Source organism: Hippoglossus stenolepis, chromosome 9 (assembly GCF_022539355.2).
Source record: "Hippoglossus stenolepis isolate QCI-W04-F060 chromosome 9, HSTE1.2, whole genome shotgun sequence".
NCBI classification, from domain to species: Eukaryota; Metazoa; Chordata; class Actinopteri; order Pleuronectiformes; family Pleuronectidae; genus Hippoglossus; species Hippoglossus stenolepis.
In genome coordinates, this window is record NC_061491.1 from 4,473,899 (window position 1) to 4,494,358 (window position 20,460).

Genomic DNA, 20,460 nt, shown 5'->3' on the forward strand with positions numbered 1-20,460 from the left:
AAACATCACTAGGATTATTTTGTATTCAATTTCTGCCTTTGACCTACTTATTACATGCTGAACCTTTAATTCTAACACTGGCATAATAGTGGTGATGCATAGACATTTTTTTCACTTCAACTTCTCTCCCACTGTTTCTGCTTTTATGGGGGATGACATGAGTTCACGTCATTACTGATTCTTACTGCTAATATTCCTACCACTAACAAAGTGTCTGGTTTGTGCTGATGACTATGATCACAAAAGTTGCAAAGAAAAAAAAATGTTGGTCGTGTCTATTTGTGTGTGTCCTAAGCGTCTGCAGCCATGCTGACAGCTCTATTTAGCTGTAGCTAAAGACTCTCAGCATACTTGTTGTGACAATGCTACCATGTTGGCGTATAGCAGATACTGTTTTCCAAGTTGGTTTATCGTGAAGCAATTTAACATTTGCTAATAAAAATATAGCACTGCTGATGCTGATAGGATGCTCTTATATTTATTGTTTATAGAAATGTTTTCCAGTAGTTGACAGAGTGAACAAAATTTCCATCGACACATTGCAGCAGCAAGAAAAAAAAAAATTGTATTTACGTATATATATAAAAAAACAACAGTGTGACAAACGAAGTCTCAACATGGAAACTGAATATTATAAAATATCGATATATTCTATAAGAAGAAGCATTGATTGATTGATGGGTCAATAGATGCAGTTCATGTTGCAATTTGAGCCTCCTCTCATTAACCTTTATTCCAAGTGCTCTCTGGAGACCTGTTCTGTAAAGACTGCTTATCATTACAACTGTATTCAGAAAAAGCCAATTACTTGAAATCAATCACAGGTTTCTGATGGCTTGTATCAGGTACATGTTCTGCAGACTCATAATGTTGGGCAACAGCTGAACCAGCCTTGTTTCTCTGCTGCTTTATTTTGAAAAGCTTCAGCAAAACTTTGTTTCATTTTCTGCGGGAATCCTTGGAGGTATTTTCAGGAAAACACAGTGTAATACCCTGACACAAAAAACCCTGCATTAGGCTGCCTGATGTAAACCGGTGATGACTCAGGAGATAATGCCTGTAAGGAAATGGACTGCAGTGCTTCTTCCAGGGCTCCATATAGTGGAGGGGACAACAACAGTCAGTAACAGTGCAGAGCCCTTGGCTAACGGGTAAGCACAGGAAACCTCTGTCTAAACCAAGCTAAGAGAAACAGCACAGGCTGGGTCCTGAGTATCTCTGAGTTTACCTGACCTCTGTCACAATCGCTTCTATCTGTCTTTCTATAATTAGAGGGCTCAGTGAGGCTGCCAGCACTCAGCTGCTGGTCTAGTGCACGTCACAAAACACTCAGGGCTGTGTTTGGGTAAAAGGCTCCAGAAATTACCAGGAAGGTAGCGGGGAGCATCCACTGTACAACAGGCATCAACCTGAGGCACTTAGTGCTGTGATCAGTGGAGACAGTACCAATAATGGTGCTGGCCTAGTCCTTCAAGGCCCAGCAGGCAACATGTAATCAGGGGTTTTACTGAATAAGTTCAAATCTTACTTTCTTAAGACAATTAAAAAACCTGTTTTCATCACAACTACATTTGTTTTGTGCAAATTTAAGGGTCTGCTTTCCTGATATTTGTGATACAAAGGGTTTGCTAATGTCAAGATGAGGGCCACAACAAGTAGTCATCTGCAGCTATTTTGATCAACTCAACTAAAATTGCCCAATACCTGATTCTCTGCTTTTGACATGTGAGGATTTGATGCTTTGTTTGTCATATATGACATTTAGATTGGATATTTGGATCGAGGGAAGAAGGCTGAATAAAACAAGCTATTTGATACGCTTTGATTTGTAGAGTAATGGATGATAACTATAATCGCAGCACTAATGGAGATCAGATAGCCCATTAATGGCCTGAGCTGTGAAGCATCAGGAGCAAAAATTACATCTGCTGCAGCAGTTGTTCAATTTATCCTGAGCAGTGTGTCAACCAATCAACATATGTGTTGCCGTCATAATTTTATTATTGAGAACTTACCCATATTGTGGTCTGTGGTAGACATGGATATTGTGCACGATAAGCCCAAAGACTGCTGCTGCCATTTGATACACATCTTGATCTTCTGGAAGTGGAAGCTTTACTGTTTGTCTATCTGAGTATTGGTTCCCCAATAGACTATGCTACATATTGGTTATAACATATTTTATATATTTATATTTCTTAAATCTGATACAACTGTATATTTTAATATGCGGGGGTTAAATGTCACACTGAGCTGATAAATGCAGTAGAAGAACAGCTCACAGTTGGAGATCCACTTTAAAATATGAGGATGTTTCTCCGGAGCTGAAAAGGATTATGTGATTATTATTTATTGTCACTGATTAAAATCACCCCACCTCCCTTGGAGAAAGAAACGCAGTGTTCTGTGACGTTTACCATTAGGAGAGCACTGGGCTCTTTTGTGAACTAATTATGTTTCAAAATATTTCAATAAAACTGTCACTATTGGAGGAGAGCTGTATTGGATTAATTTAACCTGCACGTTCAACATTTCTCTCTGCACACAAACAGTATGTATGTTGCTCACCCATAAACTCACCCTGTAGCCGAGTCGGGAAAGATAATGCGCTGTTTCTGTTCAGAGTCCAGAGTTAGGTTTGTCTTGTCTCTACTAGTCAACTAGTCTGATACAGAGCATGTCAGGTTATGCTACACTTTTTCTTCATCATGTCACTTATCGTAGGACATCATGGGAAGTGTAATCATTTTCTGATCTAAATACGCTTCAGATTGTCTCCCCCTATTTACCCTTTCACCTTCATTTATGCAGAATTATTTTACACACACATATTCTGATAATGGCAATATATTGACCTTGACTTTCACATTCTGGGCACACTGTAATCTTGTCAAACTCTTACGCCAACACCAGCAGATTTGTTTTAATTTTACAGAAGTCTTAAAAGTGACACCAAGCACTTTTGGTCTTTGGACATTTGAAAGTTTGACCCTCTGCAACAGCACTTGGTCTCATTTGCATATCACCATTTGGATTTCAGATTGATATGTCAATCAAAGACTCTCTGCAGTGGCAGACGTGGATCAGGTTCACAGCAGTTTTGACACATTCACAGAAACTAAAGTTTCTTCACGACAGTGAAACCGACTGCAGGAGTGTATTTTTACATGGTCGACCTGCACAGCAGTGTGCAGCGACCGCATAGTCAAACAAATTGTTGTTCAGCTAATGCTCAGTAAACAGGGGATGCTGCCAACATCATTTATTAAACAGAAAAATGGACATCCCACTCTGCAGGTAGAGATTAAAATAAATGATGCTACACCACATCATCAGGACATTAACAGTGAAGGATTTTGAGCAGTCTGTTTTTAATGGGCAGTTTGTCAACCACCTGACTGGATTGTTGGCTGTTTCTTTGTTCTGCACCAGGCGTCTGTGAACTGATAAGAAACCCTGTTAACTGGGCTGATAAGACTCCTCCTGTTTGCTGCAGGACAGGCCCTGGATTTGATCTTATATATCCCCAGGTGGACCCACCATGGTTTCTCACATCTCTTAACAGATGAACTATTTGATTTATTTGTCCGGTGAATGGTGTTTTTAAAAAAAAAGAGATAATGATCTATGACTGCGTTATCTTTAGGTTTGTCTCGTTTGCCATGACTAGGTTCGTCTCTGACACAGTGAGGGACGAGGCATACCATGCAAGCATACTGAATATACCCCATTCAGACAATGTTCATTTTTTTATTTTGTAAAAATGCCAGTAGTGAGCCATGTAGTCAGTGGTTGGTATTTTTTAAGAATTAAATTCAGCCTCTCACAGCAAATGAGGGAGCATCGACTGTAGGAGGTGTGGCCTCGTGGCTGTAGTGTGTGATGTGGAGGGTCAGGGGACAGGGGGAGGGGGGGGGTTAACATCCGCCCTCTGTCACATCTTGTTAGGCTCTGCATACAGCTCAGGGGGCCTCTTGTGTTGTCCTTTAAATTAACATCATATCATACCAACAAGAATCTGTGTGATTGTGCACAACAAAACAGAGTAAAAGCTCTGGCTCTGGCAGCGGTACTTTGCATAGAAAAAGGAAGTTTAAATAGAACAGTTTAAACAATTGTTGCGTCTTAATTCAGATATGTCTGCGAGCACATTGTGTTCACACTTTATTTACAAGGGTAGTGTGTGAATTTATTTGGTTTGCCTTAAATCAAATAGGGCATTGTGCACTTGTCGGATGCCAACATATCTACCGACTGCTTTGTTTGCTTGAGCTAAAATCAAAGTTTTAATTTCTCCTCTGTGTCATATTGATGATTTTAACCATCCATCCATTACATTACATGTCATTTGGCATTTGGCTTTTATCCAAAGCGTCTTACACTTAGTGCATTCAACATCTATGAGGGGTCATTTAGGGGTTCAGTATCTTGCCCAAGGACACTTAGGCATGCAGATGGGGAAGACTGAGGATCGAACCACCGATCTCCTGGTTGGGGGACAACCACCCACCATCCATCCATCCATCCATCAATTATCGACTGCTTATCCACTGAGAGTTGCAAGGGGAGCTGGAGCCAATCTCAAATGACATTGGCCAAGAGGCGGCGTACATTGCTAGCATATCCCAGGGCCAACATACAGAGACAATTAACCTAACCCCAATCTGAATGTTTTTGGACTGTGGGAGGAAGAGGGTGTGCGCGGACAAAACCCACACAGACACGGGGAGATCATGCAAACTCCGTGTGATTGTTATTATAACCCTTGCAGCTAAAGTCCAGTACTTGTACCTCTGCAGGGTTCATATTTGAATAGAAGAATCAAGGGGCTGTATCTCATCAATGACCTATATGCACGTTCAGTCTGGAGCACTTCTTCAGGCAGCTGTTTAGATGAGAGTGTGCACTCATTTATTCCCTATGATGTCTCCCTCACTTATTATTTATACCTCTGAAGATGAGTTGTATATGAGTGACTAAAGCATTTGTCCCCAAATAGTACCCTGCACCGTGGCTGCTCAGCTCATTGAAGAAGCCATGTAGTATGGACTAACATATGACAAATACATTTGAAACTTGAACTTTGAACAAAAATATTGTGGACTTCTCAGTCAGGTTTCACTCAAACTGTCCCAGTCTGCATCCTGTTTCCCTCATCCCCCTGTCTCTCCATCCCCCTGTCTCTCCATCCCCCTGTCTCTCCATCCCCTGTCTCCATCCCCTGTCTCTCCATCCCCCTGTCTCTCCATCCCCTGTTCCTCCCCTTCATCTCCTGAGACCGGCCTCAGACTTTCCTTAATGTTACTATTCACCTCATTACTTATTCCAGCTCCTTTGTCCCCAGTCCTTGTGAGATCATGTGTTTTGTTCCTGCTTTTGTCGTCCCTTTTTTTTTTCTGCTTCCTGCTCAGGGTCATATCTGTTTTAATCTTCTTTGACTTTCTTTGTCAACTCATCTGCATGTCCACCTGTTTATTTTAATTAGATTAGATTAGATTAGATTCACTTTATTGTCATTACACAGCACAGGCACGATGCAACCAAATTAGGTGGGTCCAACCAGAAGGGCAATCAGCAATTATATACATGTATGATATACAGTAACAGTATATACAGAGGTGCTATGGGAAGGTTAAGCTATGGGAGCAGTTAAGAAGGAATGGGTTGGATATGGGAACAGTTAAATATGGGGAGGTAATGGAGAGGTTATATATGTGCAGTGGAAGTAATAAAAAATACACTAAGAGGTATATTCACTATGTTCATATGCACAGCCAATTATTCTAAGACCAGTAATAACATTTTTCATTTGATCGTGATAATAATGGCGGATCCTGTACCGTGTTGGCATCTGATAGTGGTGGTGGACCACGATCGAGGTGGCAGTTGATGGTGGATCCTGATGGTGGCAGTGGATCATGATCATGGTGGCTGCTGACCGTGGACTATGATTACAACATCTTTCTGATGTTCTCCGTTACACTTGACATCTATTGCACTTATGTCCGTCCTGGGAGAGGGATCCCTCACATGTGGCTCTCTCTGAGGTTTCTACGTTCTTTTGTTGTTGTAGTTTTTCCTTACTCTTGTTCAGGGTTAAGGGCAGAGGATGTCACACCTTGTTAAAGCCCTATAAGACAAATTGTGATTTATGAATATGGGCTATACAAATACAAATTGATTGATTGATTATAACAATAGTGACAGGATGGGCTAGTCAGTGTGAGACAGCACGGACTTCTTTGTTAAAAGTCTGACAGCTGAGGGGAAGAAGCTGTTAGCAGTCCTGTTGGTTCCGGCTGGGAGGCTGCGGTAGCGTGCTCCAGAGCGGGTGCCACGGTGGAGAGTAAACAGTCCATGGTTGGGGTGAGAGGCGGAAGGGAGTGTGGTCTCGGTGATGCATTGGGTGATTTTCACCACCCTCTGCAGTGATTTCTGGTCCTCGTGGTGCAGTTGCCGTACCAAACCGGGATGCAGGTGTTGAGGATGCTCTCCATGGTGCTGCGGTAAGAGGCAATCGAAGGATCTTCACTGCACCTACCTGCTTATACAATTTAAATCTGAATATAAATGAATGACCTACAGCCTTCCATCAGCTAGTCCATTAGTTAGTGTCTCATAAGGTTTTCTTCTTGCTGATCTGCCTGTACAGTGTATCCTGCTGGTTTCTTCAGTCTATTGAGTTTCTGATTTCTTTGTGACATTCTGCTTGTTGTGGCCCATTTCCTCCAAATAATATCACACCGTATACATGTCCAGACCTTTTTCTAAATAGGATATGAATAAGAGGTGGGCGTCTAGGCGGTACACACCATTTTGATCAGTGTCACAAGCATCACGGTCGAGACTCTGTCTATGAATGGCATATTGTCACATAGCCTTGGGTTGTAATGTCCATTAGATTCAGTTCATTTTACTTTGACATGAAAATCAACGTAGTATGGTGGTCGTATGGGGGTGTTGTCTGTAAGTGTGTGAATGTCATTACAAACATTGAAAATACCATATACCTGTTTTTTTATTGATGTACAGATTTGCTCTTCTCACATTGGCACTGTCAAATACAACTGATTTTTGATCAATATTAGGCCAATATGAATCGCATGTAACTCCAGCTTACCTCACATATGTAAGACATGCACACAGAGCTCCGTTACATCTCTACAGTTCTCTGCTCTTCTTGCAGGTTTGAAAGATGCGTGCAACTGTACAGATTTAACATTTAGTAAAGTATGAGGGAGGAGGAAACCAGGGACCTGCCGGCAGAAAGTAGAGCCAAGATAAAAACTCCCACATGAATGGCATCAGCTTTCCAAATCACACTTTCATCGAAATTTCAAATGAAGCAGTTTTGGAACATGCTCGTCATGGCTTGTTTTTCATTTCTACTTTTTTGTTGGGTTTATTTTCAGTCACACATTGTCAGATGAAACAGTATCTCTTGTTTTCAGATGACAGTCTGTCACTGGTCAGCTACAGTCGCACATTCTGTATCAATTATGTTGTTTTGTAGTTTTCATGGACTCAAGTGACAATTACCTCACAACCGTGAGACACTTCACAAACACACAAGCTGACAGTGACAGAACACACTAGTGTGTGAGTTTGTATTGTATTTAAAAATGTATGAAAAGTATTTAGTCTAGTCTTGTGGCAGGTCAGGTCGTCATGTTGACATTTGTGGTTTTAACTGGTAACTGCTAAACAGTGTGATCTATAATATTGTGAAGGTAACCGGGCACATGAAGAACGTATCCCGCCGCAATGTTAATCAAAGGGAGAAACAAAATGTCCCTCCCCTAAACCTTTGCACTAATGTAGATAGCATAGGTTTTCTTTGTGGACAATTAACAGCAGCCTTTAGTTGTTAGAAATCCCTGAAAAAGGGACGGTGGAATATACTCTTAAAGGAGTAGTTTGATATTTTGAGTTATTCAGCCGGTTGACATGCATCTGACACAAAAGTGGAAACGGGTTGGTTACATGATCTGCCAACCAGCTGCTCTACAGCTCACTGAGTTATCTGGACAAAACCCAAAGTGCTCTGGACCTTGTGATTTACAGGGTTTATGTGCAGGACTGTGTCTCGACATGGAGCAAGTGAGTCTCTATTGCCAGCCAAGAAAAACGATCTGCTACACAACACAATGTTTTATGTTCATTCATTAGTTTTATCTTATAAATTAGTGAGTGTTAGAGGTGCTGGATGGCTCCCCCTGTTTCCAGCCCCTGGGGAAAAAAGAAATAAATACCAAAAATATCAGATCATTTATTTGTATTACAGCATACCTACAATACCAGACTGTGTTTTCTAATGTTTATTGCCTTGATGCAGGGCAGAGTGCAGGAGCAGTACTTGCATACAGCACGTACTACTTGGTAATTAGGAAGTTCTATAATAAAGACATTATATGTAATTAAGATTAAAATAATGACAGCATGCAAATATAGTGTATGGAGTGTAGCCTTACTTCTGGGATGTCTTAATCGACTGAAATGGAGACTGTCTGTCCAGATCAGAGCTGGAAGTGTTTGCGCTGCAGAAACACACCTCTGCTGCAAAGAAGAGATCTTACATCAGGCTGGAGAAAAAGACACTTTGGGGTGCCATAACAAATAATGCACCTGAACACCAGAAGTGCGATTGATTGCAGCTTGGAAAAAAACACGATCCTGAAATGATTTCAGGGGGTGAATCACAGCCCAGCCTGCTGCACAGATAATGCCCGTTTGATGTGGAAGCTATCTGCAGTGACCTCACTGGAGATTGATGTCAAACTCCAGTTGATTGTCTTGTTCCGGTGCTGCACGAATGGAACATGTGCAATAGCATTTTCCTCATAAAGACCATCCCTTATACCCATAGAGCTATTGATCATATTTTTAGCAGAGGAACACACAGTTTGAACAGTGCAGAGCTGATTGTGCGATTGTATAAAAAAGTCCTGTGATGTATTTTACTCTGCTGATTATTTACTGGTGAGATGGAGATAAAATTTACATTTCAAATGGTTACATTTTCTTGATTCACGCTGACTTTGAAATAGCTCTGCTGCTGCTGCAGTGGATGTTATATTTAAACAGTAATACAATATGAATAGAACCCCACTTTCCCTAAATAAATGAGTAACAAGAATAGTGTTTTTACATAATGGCATATGGGCTTTGTTCCTGTCCATTTGAACAAAGTGTCATCTCCGTATCCCTCTTTTTTTGAAAACACTGCCTGTCTTTTTTTGTAAAGGAGGTGATCCAAACAGAACAGATTTTAATGAAAAGTGCGCTTCGCAAATTTACGTGTGTCCTTCATGCTTTTCAAGCTTGATACCCCCATGAAGAAATGACGGAGCTACTTTATCTCTGTCAGGAAACCAGACAGGCAAGACAAATAGATTCCTGCAGCCTGGCTCTCACCCCTGACCAGCCAGGATGGGTTTGTCTGTCGTGCTCTTATGAAGAGAACCGGTGGCTGGCCTCCTGCCTGACGGAGGCCAGGCACCTGTCCAAGCTGCACCTTGCCTCCCTTGTACAGTAACTACTGTATACACTCTTCTGTGGTGGAGCAGATGCAGCCTCAGATTAACTCAAGCCTTCTTCGAGCACTAATTATCAATCCGATTCAATGTCAGGGAGCAGCATGCACCTTATTAGACAGCCCTCACCAGCTTTTGTTTGGAACTCTACCTGGCACAGAGCTTAGATGGACCCTATGGAACAGGACTGGGTTCAGGACAATGAAGGAAAAGAAAATTTCTTATGTTCAGGCAGAATCTTTTGTTTATAAAATGTGTACAACTACAACGTTGCTGCCTCCTTTGTGATTAAATTGCATTTTAGCGCAAGACCCAACAAAACGTAGTGTAATGTACTAGCTGATGAAGGCATTTGAAAACAAAAGGGGGAAATAACACAATAATAACCAAAGACAAAGCAACACCATTTCACCTGCGCTGATGCAGCTCTTGGTATGGTCCATTTATTGGGCCTCTGTATTTTAATAGGCTCCACCCTCAACCTCCTCAAACCAGGAAACAGGTGAGGCAATGTGTCATCATAATATAATTCATACATGACAGTCACTGCCAGGACTGTGAAACCATTGACACTCCACCAACATGGCAGATCGCTCTTCAACTGTACTGATGTCTTTTGAAGGGCTTTCGCCTTTAAAGGAATAGTTCACTCAGAAATGAAAATTCACACATTATCTACTCACCCCTATACCAATGAGGTATAGAAAGAAATTAGTGACCTATCTTCAGAAAAAAATAAAACAACAGAAAAAAACAACATGCCTCCATACTGCTCGTGTGGTGTCATCCAAGCGCCGGCAATCCCCGACATTCATATTCGACTCGACATAGGGCATAGGGCTGAGTAGATAATAAGTGCATTTTCATTTTTGGGTGAACTATCCCTTTAAATTGAGACGATGAATCATTTGGCCAATTTTGAATGATGACGTAGTTGTTCAGGCATGTGTAGGATGTCTTCTGGATGCCTTCCTGTGACAGTAATATGCATACATCCTCTGAGCGTGTGCCAGAAATAGCTCTGTGTCATGGAATTATATATTCTAGTGGGCGTTGGAATGATGTGGTGTCTCCATTAAGAAAATATCGATGGATGGATGATGTTTTGTTTGAGGACATGCTGTATTTTTAAGGAATTTTGACGCTTTGGGTGTCCCAACGATTTAGTTTCCCCTCATGATTAGTTTTTTGAGTGAAACAATTTTGCAACTCTTTCATAAACTGCTAACTTGTGTTTATATAGGCAAAGTCAGACATCACTTCTCTTGTCTGGTTGAAACTCATTTCTGTACCTCACATCAATGCACTGGTCAGTGGTCTATATTCTGTTTCATTTTTTTCTAACCAATGCATTAAATACCCCTGGAGAATAATAATTACATCAAAAAGATCTCAATGGCTTCTTAAAACGTCCTTCATGGAATATTTATGGAGAAAAACTGAAAATGGAGAGTGATGAAGGTCGCTGGTACAATTAGAAGATGTCCTTGTATTTCATGGTTGCGTGACTCAGAATCAATTAATATATGTCCTTCAACTTATATATACATATATATATACTGTATATACTTAAAACAAGTTGCAAAGACAACAATGTCATCTGTTCACCATTCATTCACAGTTTGCATCCGGCTGATTCATTTCAGTCTGATATTTATCCTCTTTGAGCTCTGTTTTTGGTCTCCACCCGCTCCTGAGGGAAACATCTGGCTTGTTCAGCTGCTAAGTGCTCCACTAAGTTCACCAAATACTCTCCCACTCTATCCGTCTGCTTTTTAGTGTTAAGCAGGATAATGTAAAGTAAGACTTTGCTGCTACGGCCAAAAATGATGCTATATGTGATGACAGTAAACCAGGACGATAAGGTTGTGCTCTGAATAGCTTAACGCTGAGCTGGAACTCACTATAAAACTCCATAAATCCGGGGAGAGCTGCAGATTCATCGGATTATTCTCTGTAGGTTCATCACTAAAATCTTTCCTCCCATTGTCACGTAGTTTTAATGTTGTCTTTTGGTGCAGTGTTACTAACAATAGTAATTAGTCTGTTTAAGAAATTCAATTTAGTTTCTGTGTTTTAAACTACTCTAACTTTAATGTGTGATGTGAATATGTTTTATTGACACAGATGATACCTGATGATTCCCCTGCACAATGATTCAGCAAAAACACTGATGTTAATTGTCACATGAAACTTAGTCACTGCGGTGCACAGAAAATTAGACAAGAGCCGTTGGAAAATTGAGTATTTATTAGTATTTGTCGTGCCTGTGAATGAAGGCAACTGCATTTCATATTAAATCACCTTTCTTGCTGTGTAGCTAAATCAAAGTGAAGGATCTGATGGCAATTTATTACTGAAACACAAATGTACACTTTACACAGTATCTCACCTTGTGTGTTGCACCCTGCCGACAATGCCAACTTTGTGGTGGTATTTTCTGTTAAGTAAAGAGCGAAGTCAACAAAGTCGAGTCTTTCTTAGATGTAATTTGGCACCTGCAGAAAGACTCATCACGTACATGAGATGTGAAAATGAACAAAGTGAAGACGGAACACCAGTGATTTATAATGCCTGGATCTCACAATCACTTCGGGTCATTGTGTTGCCCTGTCCTTGGATGTGCAGTCAACTGCTGGTGCGTCAAGTGGGTCATGGAAAGATTGCAAAGAATACTGTGTCAGATGAAAAGACCTGTTACTCTTTAAGATAAGGAATAACAAAGAAATGAATTCCATAAAACTTTCTAATACAGAAGTAAAAGACATCACAGATTCCAATATTCTCCCCGCATGCATCCGCCGCACCTGAGGAGAACGTGTGAAAACGGAAATCAACCCCTTATTTCTGCTCCACTAATGTTTGTTTTCCTCCGTTTCTCTCCTGCAGAGTCGGAAACACGCCAACAAAGTGCGGCTGTATTACATGCTACATCCTGTGGATGGAGGCTGCCCTGCCAAGAAGCTCAGAACAGACAATGTAAGTCCTGTGTGAATTCTAATTCCGAGTGTCTGTCCTGCCTCCCTGTGTCCCCACGGTCACAGTAACTACCCGTAAACAGGCTACATGTTAGTCCACACGCTGCGTCACATGGAAACCTGTATTTGCTTTTCCCAACGAGACACCCTAAGCCCCCGGCCCCCACCCCCTCTGTTTTGGAATAGCTGACAGATAAACAGCGTTGCCATATATCTACACCAATGAACAATGCGACAGTGACGGCGCTGCGGTTGGATGCGAGGGGACGCCAACCTTTCATCAAACACAAAGACACCTTGTGGCGTATCCAGCCCTCCCAGCCCTCCGTGTCATGTTAAACTGAAAGTACATGACGTGTTTGACAGACACAATTATGTGGCCTGTCATTCCTCATTCGATAAGCTCCTGTGTGTCGTGCAGCCTCTACAGCTCGAACCACCTTCTGCTCCTCCTTGTCTCCTCCGGGGGAAAGATACGAGAACATGGTTTTTCACGTCCACGTTGCAGCTTCATGATGTGGAGATGTCGTGGAGCATGTGCAGGTTTATTGTCGGTGTCAGTGAGAAAGGGGCGTTTTTTCAGTCGACTTTCCTTTCGAGTGAGGCTCATGGTGATGGAGGAGGTGAGGAGACGCTGCAGTGGAGAGGCCGAGGTCTCCTCTGTGTTTACTGTCAGTTAGCTAGTTATCAGTCTGGAAATCTGTGTTTCCGAGGCAGATAAAGACAAATCAGGGACACTTTCTCTCTCTGCATCAAGCAGTCCTGCTTTTCTGCTTCTGTGTCACTGTCCTCACCCTAACTGATCGCTCTAATCCCCCTGACTGTCTTTTTAGTCTCCTCTCCTGTTTTCCTAGCAAACAGAACTGCTCATCATATCCATCAGTTTCTACAACTCCCTTTGTACTTGCCTCTTATTATCCTTTTCTTAAATTCCCACTGTATTCCTTCCCTTTCAGTTCTTTTACTTCCTCTCCTCTTCTTTCCTCTATTTTCCTTTAAAATCTTCTACTTCCCTCCATTTTCCTCTGGCTTCCTTTCCTTTACTCTACTTTCCGTTCATTTATTTTTCTTTCCTCTACTTTCCTTTCCTTTCCTATAATTGTCTCTCCTTTGCTTTCCACTTTTCTATCTAACCCATCATGTTCTCTTTACCTCTGGTGTTATCTCTCCTCAGTGTCCTGCTCTCTGGTTGTCTGTGTTTTCCTCAATTCACTTTCCTCTCTCCTCTTGCTTTTCTTCTTTTTTTTTCTTGCACATTGCTATCCTGCCTTACTTCCATTTCTTTCCTGCACTTGATTTTTTAATTGTTTTCCTCCGTCTCATTTTCACTACTTATCTTTCCTTCCCTTCCCTTCCCTTCCCTTCCCTTCCCTTCCTCTGTTCCTTTTTTCTCCTCTTCACTCATTTCAATTATTCTCACTTTCTTTCTTCAATACTCAACCCTCCCTTGTTTCCATCTCATCTTCTTCTCTCTAATTTCTCTCATCCTTTTTTTCTTTCTCATCTCCAACCATTCTCACTCTTTCCTGCCTTTCCCACCCTGTCATTTTTCCTCGCCTATCTCCTATTTTCATGACTTTTTCCCACCTCACTACCTCTATCCTGCTGTTGTCTTTCTCTTCCTTCTCATACATCTCAACCTCAGTTTACTTATTTCCCTATTTCCCTCTTGCCCTGCTTTTCCTTCTTCTTTCTCTTCCCTGCTTCTCCTCTCCTCCTTTTCCATTCCTCACATTTCCTCAACAAAAGCTCTTTGTGTGACTGTTTCTTTGATGTGATTTCTTTTTTTGCAATCTGCGAGGCGCTGGAGTCTTGTACTCTATCTCCTGTCAGTGTTCTGCTGAAGCTTTTATCACTCCCACGGAAACCATGGGGATCGCAGAGATGAGTGATGAGACTTCGATGTCGGAGCAGGGACGTCACGGCTCATCATTCTTTCACTGCCTTTTGTGCGTTCCATTGCCTTCTTGTCAGCCGACACAGGTACAACATACTGTGTGACTGTTTGATACAGTCTCAGACCGTACTCCTTCCTGTCACCAGCTGGATTTCTACTGTGGATTACATCACTGTAATAATATTTCAATTAGAATATTTATCAGGAGTTGAAGGTAAACAAAGAATACCTCAAAGGTGGCTCAATGTGCCAGTCTGCGATGACCTTTGTTGCATTGGAGCGGTTTCCCTGTTTTGAGAGAGAAATGATTGCTTGATTGATTTTCATTTAATCCATTCATTTAATGAAAATCTACAGCTTTAAAGATTTCAGTAACAGACGGGACATTGTCACGGTTTTCGTTGTCGAGCGACTGGCTCAGGAGGTAGAGCGAGTTGCCCACTAATCAGAGGGTAAGTGGTTTAATCCCCCTGGCTCCTCCACATGCTAAAATGTCCTCGGGCAACACACTGAACCCCAAATTACTTGACAATATATAAGCACGACATAAACGTGCATGAATGGGTGAATGTTACTTGACTAGTGGTCAGTAAGACTTCAGAAGCACTACAACGTTTATTTCCAATAACTACTGTTCATTCAATTATTGATGTTGGAAGAGATGCAGATTCTTTACAAAAACAAGTATGAATCAATAATGAAGATACAAATGACTGCTGGTACCAGCTGGTTAAGGCACATTAAGGCACTTACAGAGAATTATCACCGACTTTGCTCTAATGGCTCTTGCTTCTCTCCACCTTTTTAATCTGATGAATATAATGAAACATTAAGCTGATAATAACAACATGCTTCCTTCAGGAATTGGTGGACTTGGACTCATGGGCCACATTCAGGTATCCTAAAACATTAATTGAAGGTTGTGTAATGTCTGCTGGATGGAGGCAACAGCAGTTATTCTGACTTAAGTAATAAGTCAAATAGAACAGAGTTATTAGCAATGTTATTAGCTTGTGCGTCCCCTAGGTATTCGCTTTTGCTTTCCTTACTGTGACATGTCAAAATATGTCTGTGTGAGTTAACAACATTAATGCAGATTTAGTTTGGTTTAGTTAGTTCATTTCAGTGTAATCCAAAAAAAGAAAAGTCTTATCATATCATATTGTATCGTAAATGTAGATGACCTCTTTTTTTCCCCTTTCTTTCCTTAATCAAATCACATAACAAATGTTTTTTACAATAATAAATATCCATCATCATAACATGAATGCTAATTATTTAAGGTTATGGATATAATGAACCTGTTAAGAGTAAGAAATAAGAATGGTTCTCTTTCATAGGATTATGTTTGACAGTATGTATCATATTATTGTATCATCATTATTGATGTATAAATGTGCAGCAGTGTTTTTACTATAAAAAGGCAGCGTTGTAATGTTGTAGCTGGTACACATGTCAACAGAATGTGGATTGGAATCAAAGTTACAATGATTCCCTCTGACATATAGTGAAAGAAATCACATCAAATTGAAATATAAAGAACCAGTGCCTTTACAATTGACCTCATGTAGCACTTGAGCAAATGTTCTTATAGCCATTTTCAACCACTGCTGCATTTAAACTCTTAAACGCCACACTGAGTGTTGATAGTAAACGAGATTCATGCAGTGTGATTCCGAACCTGGCAAAGGGCCCGAGGTGGAAGCAGTTGAACACCGTGAATTGTATTATTTTTTTCCCTCTGTGGCTTTGACTATTATTCCAGCTGCTCTCAGCATCAAAGCTGTTAGTGTTTTTGTGTACGGCTGTCAGGTGGAATCTGTGTCTGCTTTGTACTGCCTGTGTTAACAGGGACAGTAGGGAAATGGGTTTCAACATGGATTGGGCTGTTTTCTCAGACTCTCTGTCCGTACTGCTGCATCACTGAGCAGAAGACTTAACAGGAGAAAGGCCCCTAGTCAAGTTCTTCAGGGGAGTTCATGCCAGGTGACCTTGCTGGCTTGGGTCAACTTAAAAAGAAATACCATGATGTGAGGGGAGGTTGAGCTCAGGGTTTCTGTGTGTGATTTAAAGGTCAGAAATGTGCTTAAATTTCTTGAGACCTAGACTCAACTCTAAATAAATTATGAAGGCACATAGGAATTTGTTGCTTCTTGTTATCCTGCAGTACAAGGGGACACTAAGTCAGCTGTGTATCCATGGAGACAGAAGTAAAGATATGTTCAGACAGCGATCACAAAATACGCATCAATACGACTCCCCTGAAACAGCAAATATGTATTTTCAACCAACTTACAGTTTGCATGAACAAGTGCAAATTGCAAATATGTTGCTACTGAATGCATCAGTGGGCAGCAGGTAGGGTTTTGATTCGATTCCCGGTTCAGCTTCATGTGTGGAGTTTGCATGTTCTCTCCGTGTCTATGTGGGTTTTCTCCAGGTGTTTCAGCTTCCTCCCACAGTCCAGACATGCAGATCGAGGCTGGGTTAATTGGACACTTTAAATCATCTGCGTGAATGTTAACGTAAATGGTTGTTTCTCACTGTACGCCAGCCATGTGATACACTGGCAACCTGTCCGGGGTGTCGACTTTCAGCTCCAGCCCCCCCATGACTTTCAAATGAGGTACAGATGATGGATGGATGGCACTGGGTGGAGACCGGGGTGGACGGAGGGTGTGCAAAACCAAACCATAAATGGGCATTAGGTTTCTCACAAAAGTAAATCAGCAGTTGCTCAAATGTCAAAGAGACGATAGACAAAACTGTTAACTGACAGTAATAGTTGAGATGTTAATTTCCATAACTTAACTAGAATGACACTCAATAAAGTGCATACCTCTGCCAAGGCCCAGCAGTGCCCTTTATGAAACCAGATGTATATTCACCAAATCCAGAATTTTATTTGGAGCTGCACCAAATTGTATCATAAATCATAAATACCAGTCTCTTATAATGGGTTATAATGGTAAGTCAAAGTAAGTGTATCCTGGATCAGCCCCCTGAAGTTCTTTCTTGGGTCGTGCCCCACCCCCTCACAAAATATCACCGAAATCGGTTGAGTCGTTTTTTGCATAATCCGGCTAACTATCAAACAAACAGACAAAAATTGTGTCTCCCAAATTGTTCTTGACGGATAAATTCAAGCACAAAGAGAAACTCATCTAATAAGATCCAGTTAGTGGTAACAAAGAGTGTGTGAGCCTCTTCAATCAGATAACCTGTTCTGCTTTTCTCTGAGGAAGGATGTTGTAAAGAGGCTTGATTACAAACTCAGATGTGTGTCCAATCTAAACCTTATTTATCCCAGAATGAAGTTTAAAATTGACACAGGCCTCCATTAATGATACGATGAACCGAAGGGCTGGTTTATGCATCCTAGGAGCCACGCATGTAAAAACTAAATGAAACTCATCAGAGTTATATTCAGAGCAAATGGAACAACTCGTGGATTTTTCTCCAGGCTGTTTTGCATGTTTTATTCCATCCTGAAAACTACCTTTTGAGTTTATGTCTGTGACTGCAGTGGTAAACAGTAAAAACATCTGTCATTCAGCATCCATCAAACCCAAATTCAGCCACTGGATGTTCCCGTTGACACCTGCTGTTGACAGTGAGTATATTGCTTGTAACAAGATGCCGTCAACCAGGACAGCAACTGTCAAATCTGCAAATGGAGACACGCTTGCTCCGAATGCGCATTTCACAAATCAACAGCTGACATCAGCCTGCTAATGGGCACATGCATCCCTGTAGGATGTAGACGGAAACATCCCAGCATCTTGGAGCTGGATGCAGAGGAATCTGTCAGGAGACGAGGGCGTGAGAGCCAAGGGAGGAGTCTGCAGCCGATGGAACAGCTCCTCCGAGCCTCCCTGCTGTTCAAATTAAATCAACCTTGGGGTTAATATCAGGTCCGGGAGAAGCAGACGGCTCCTGTTTCACTGGGAGAGAGGGAGATGGGGGATGGAGAGAGTGTGAGATAGAGAAACTGTACGATGCTACACGCTGCAGCTGCTGCTCAGCTTCCCTCTGACTTCACTGTCTGCAGCTTCCCGGTCTGTTCTGTGTCATCCCTTATGTATTTGGATCATGAAGACGAGTTCAGTTTCATATTTAATATTGTACAGGGTGTTCTTTAATATTTGGAAACACGTGGGGTGTTTTTGTGTATGTGTGTGATTAGTTGATGCAGCAGAGTCTTTTCTGTGCCTGTACATGTGAGTTGGAGCATTTTTGTAGGTAATGAGCCTTGAGGCTTTGGGGTGAGGAACTTGTTTTCCTACTTTGAATCAGCATCGTAATCCTTGTTTTGTTCCTGTTAATTTGACGGCAGTGACAAATAGAAGTCCTGTGACCTTCCCCCAACATTTCATCAATGTCAGGACTAAACGTGCTCTTCACCGGCTCTTTATTCCATTTAAATATGTCTCAAAACTACCACAACAAAAACATGTGCTGAGAATACAGGGTGATTTGTGGTTCTGTGACTTCATATGGACCAAAAAATTGTAAAAAAACAAATATCGTAAAAGGCAATTTTTTTCACTACTTACGTGTCCCCCACATGAGGAATACTTGCTGTGGTATACTAAATCCAGGTATGAAGATGAAATATCCCTTATACTATAGCGGCCATCTTGCCCATTTGGAGCCAGGGTCTGTGCAGTAGCGAGGGGGGGATCGAGCTACGGTCGTGAGCTCCTGTCGATACGCGCTCGACCAACAACAAGTCGGCCCCATCGTTCATTACGTTTCACCCTATTTTTAATCACATCAAATTACAATTAGTGTGATAAGAAATAACAGGAACATCTTTGAGGTGGGATCCTCCAGCCAGCCACCGAGTGGTGATTTACATGCTTTGGCTTCACTTTCGAGGAGCTGCCATGAAATCATGAAAAACATTGAAACACTGAGAGTGGTAAAAATATGTTCTATTCATTGTGAAACTGTAGCAGGTCAGAGGATGTCAGCTGACTAGATGGTCCTTCATGTGTGGCCCAAGGTGTGCACATGGCAAAAAGAAATTGGCCCCATGCTTCCCATCTCCGAATGGGGTCTGAGTGAACGAATCTAAGGACGTAATCAGACCTGAACTTAGTGCTGACTCCGCAGATCAGACTTCCCACGTGTGAAAGGGGCCTTTCAATGAGCCTGTGACCTTCCAACAGGACAATCATCAGAGTGAGGGGTTCACAGTCTCTTTTGGTTGATTGCAGGGTTTACAGTTAAAACTAATACCACACAATCTAAACAATCCTTGTTGCTGTACACTGTCTGTAGTTTGTCATTTTGAAGGAGAGGTATGACATCATTCATGACCAAAGCAGGAGCAGCCTCGCACATTGTCTCATCTTTCTTCTTTTTTTTTTGTCACAATGAATCTGTGTTGGCTCCGCGGTCTGACCTTGGGCCCCTGGTAAAAGGGCACATTTGATTTGATGGACGAGGGCTCCGCTTAAAACTCCACCCATGTGATGCGACCACGCTGCGCTTACAAGGTGGCGCCGTCTAAAAATACACTCGGCAGCACCGCCTCCAGAGACTATGGGAGTGTGTATACGGCCTGGCATGGCCCGGCGTCTGGACCCGGTTGAGCTGATGCCATCTGACAACTGCACACGCTGCTAGTCATGCTAGTCGCCGTGATAACCTGCGCCCATTCAGAGGGGGAGGGGCCTGTCAGTCAAGGAGTACGCTCTCAGGGTTCTGTGGTTTGAAGGAGTCTGGTTATGATATGGCATGCTTTGGATTCAGAGGTGATAACTTGTGCCACAGTCCGAGCCTGCTGAACCAAATTACATTTTACATGTCCTTGATAGTTTGTCTCCCAGGTTTGACTATATGACAACCAATGCATAAACATATAGCGGTGTATTGGAGGCTGCAGCTTTTTCATCATCTGGGGTGTTTCACTCCAAAGAGCAGTTAGTAATTTGTTATTTGCCATTGTTATCGTTCAGTCCTCTGCTCCAATGTTTGGACAGCTCATTCCTTTTTAGCATTGCTCATGCAAATTGGGAAATATCAGATGTTGATAGCTCTGTGG

The 20,460-nt window shown here is 41.8% G+C and overlaps 1 protein-coding gene across 1 annotated transcript in view; it reads left to right on the top strand.

The window, feature by feature from the left end:
- The window catches only part of zmat4a (zinc finger, matrin-type 4a), a 145,245-nt gene that overhangs the window by 39,850 nt on the left and 84,935 nt on the right, over positions 1-20,460 (top strand). The window contains exon 3 of the mRNA XM_035164926.2: positions 12,423-12,512. Within this exon, the coding sequence (XP_035020817.2) occupies positions 12,423-12,512 (90 nt within the window). The remainder of the gene's footprint in view (positions 1-12,422; positions 12,513-20,460) is intronic.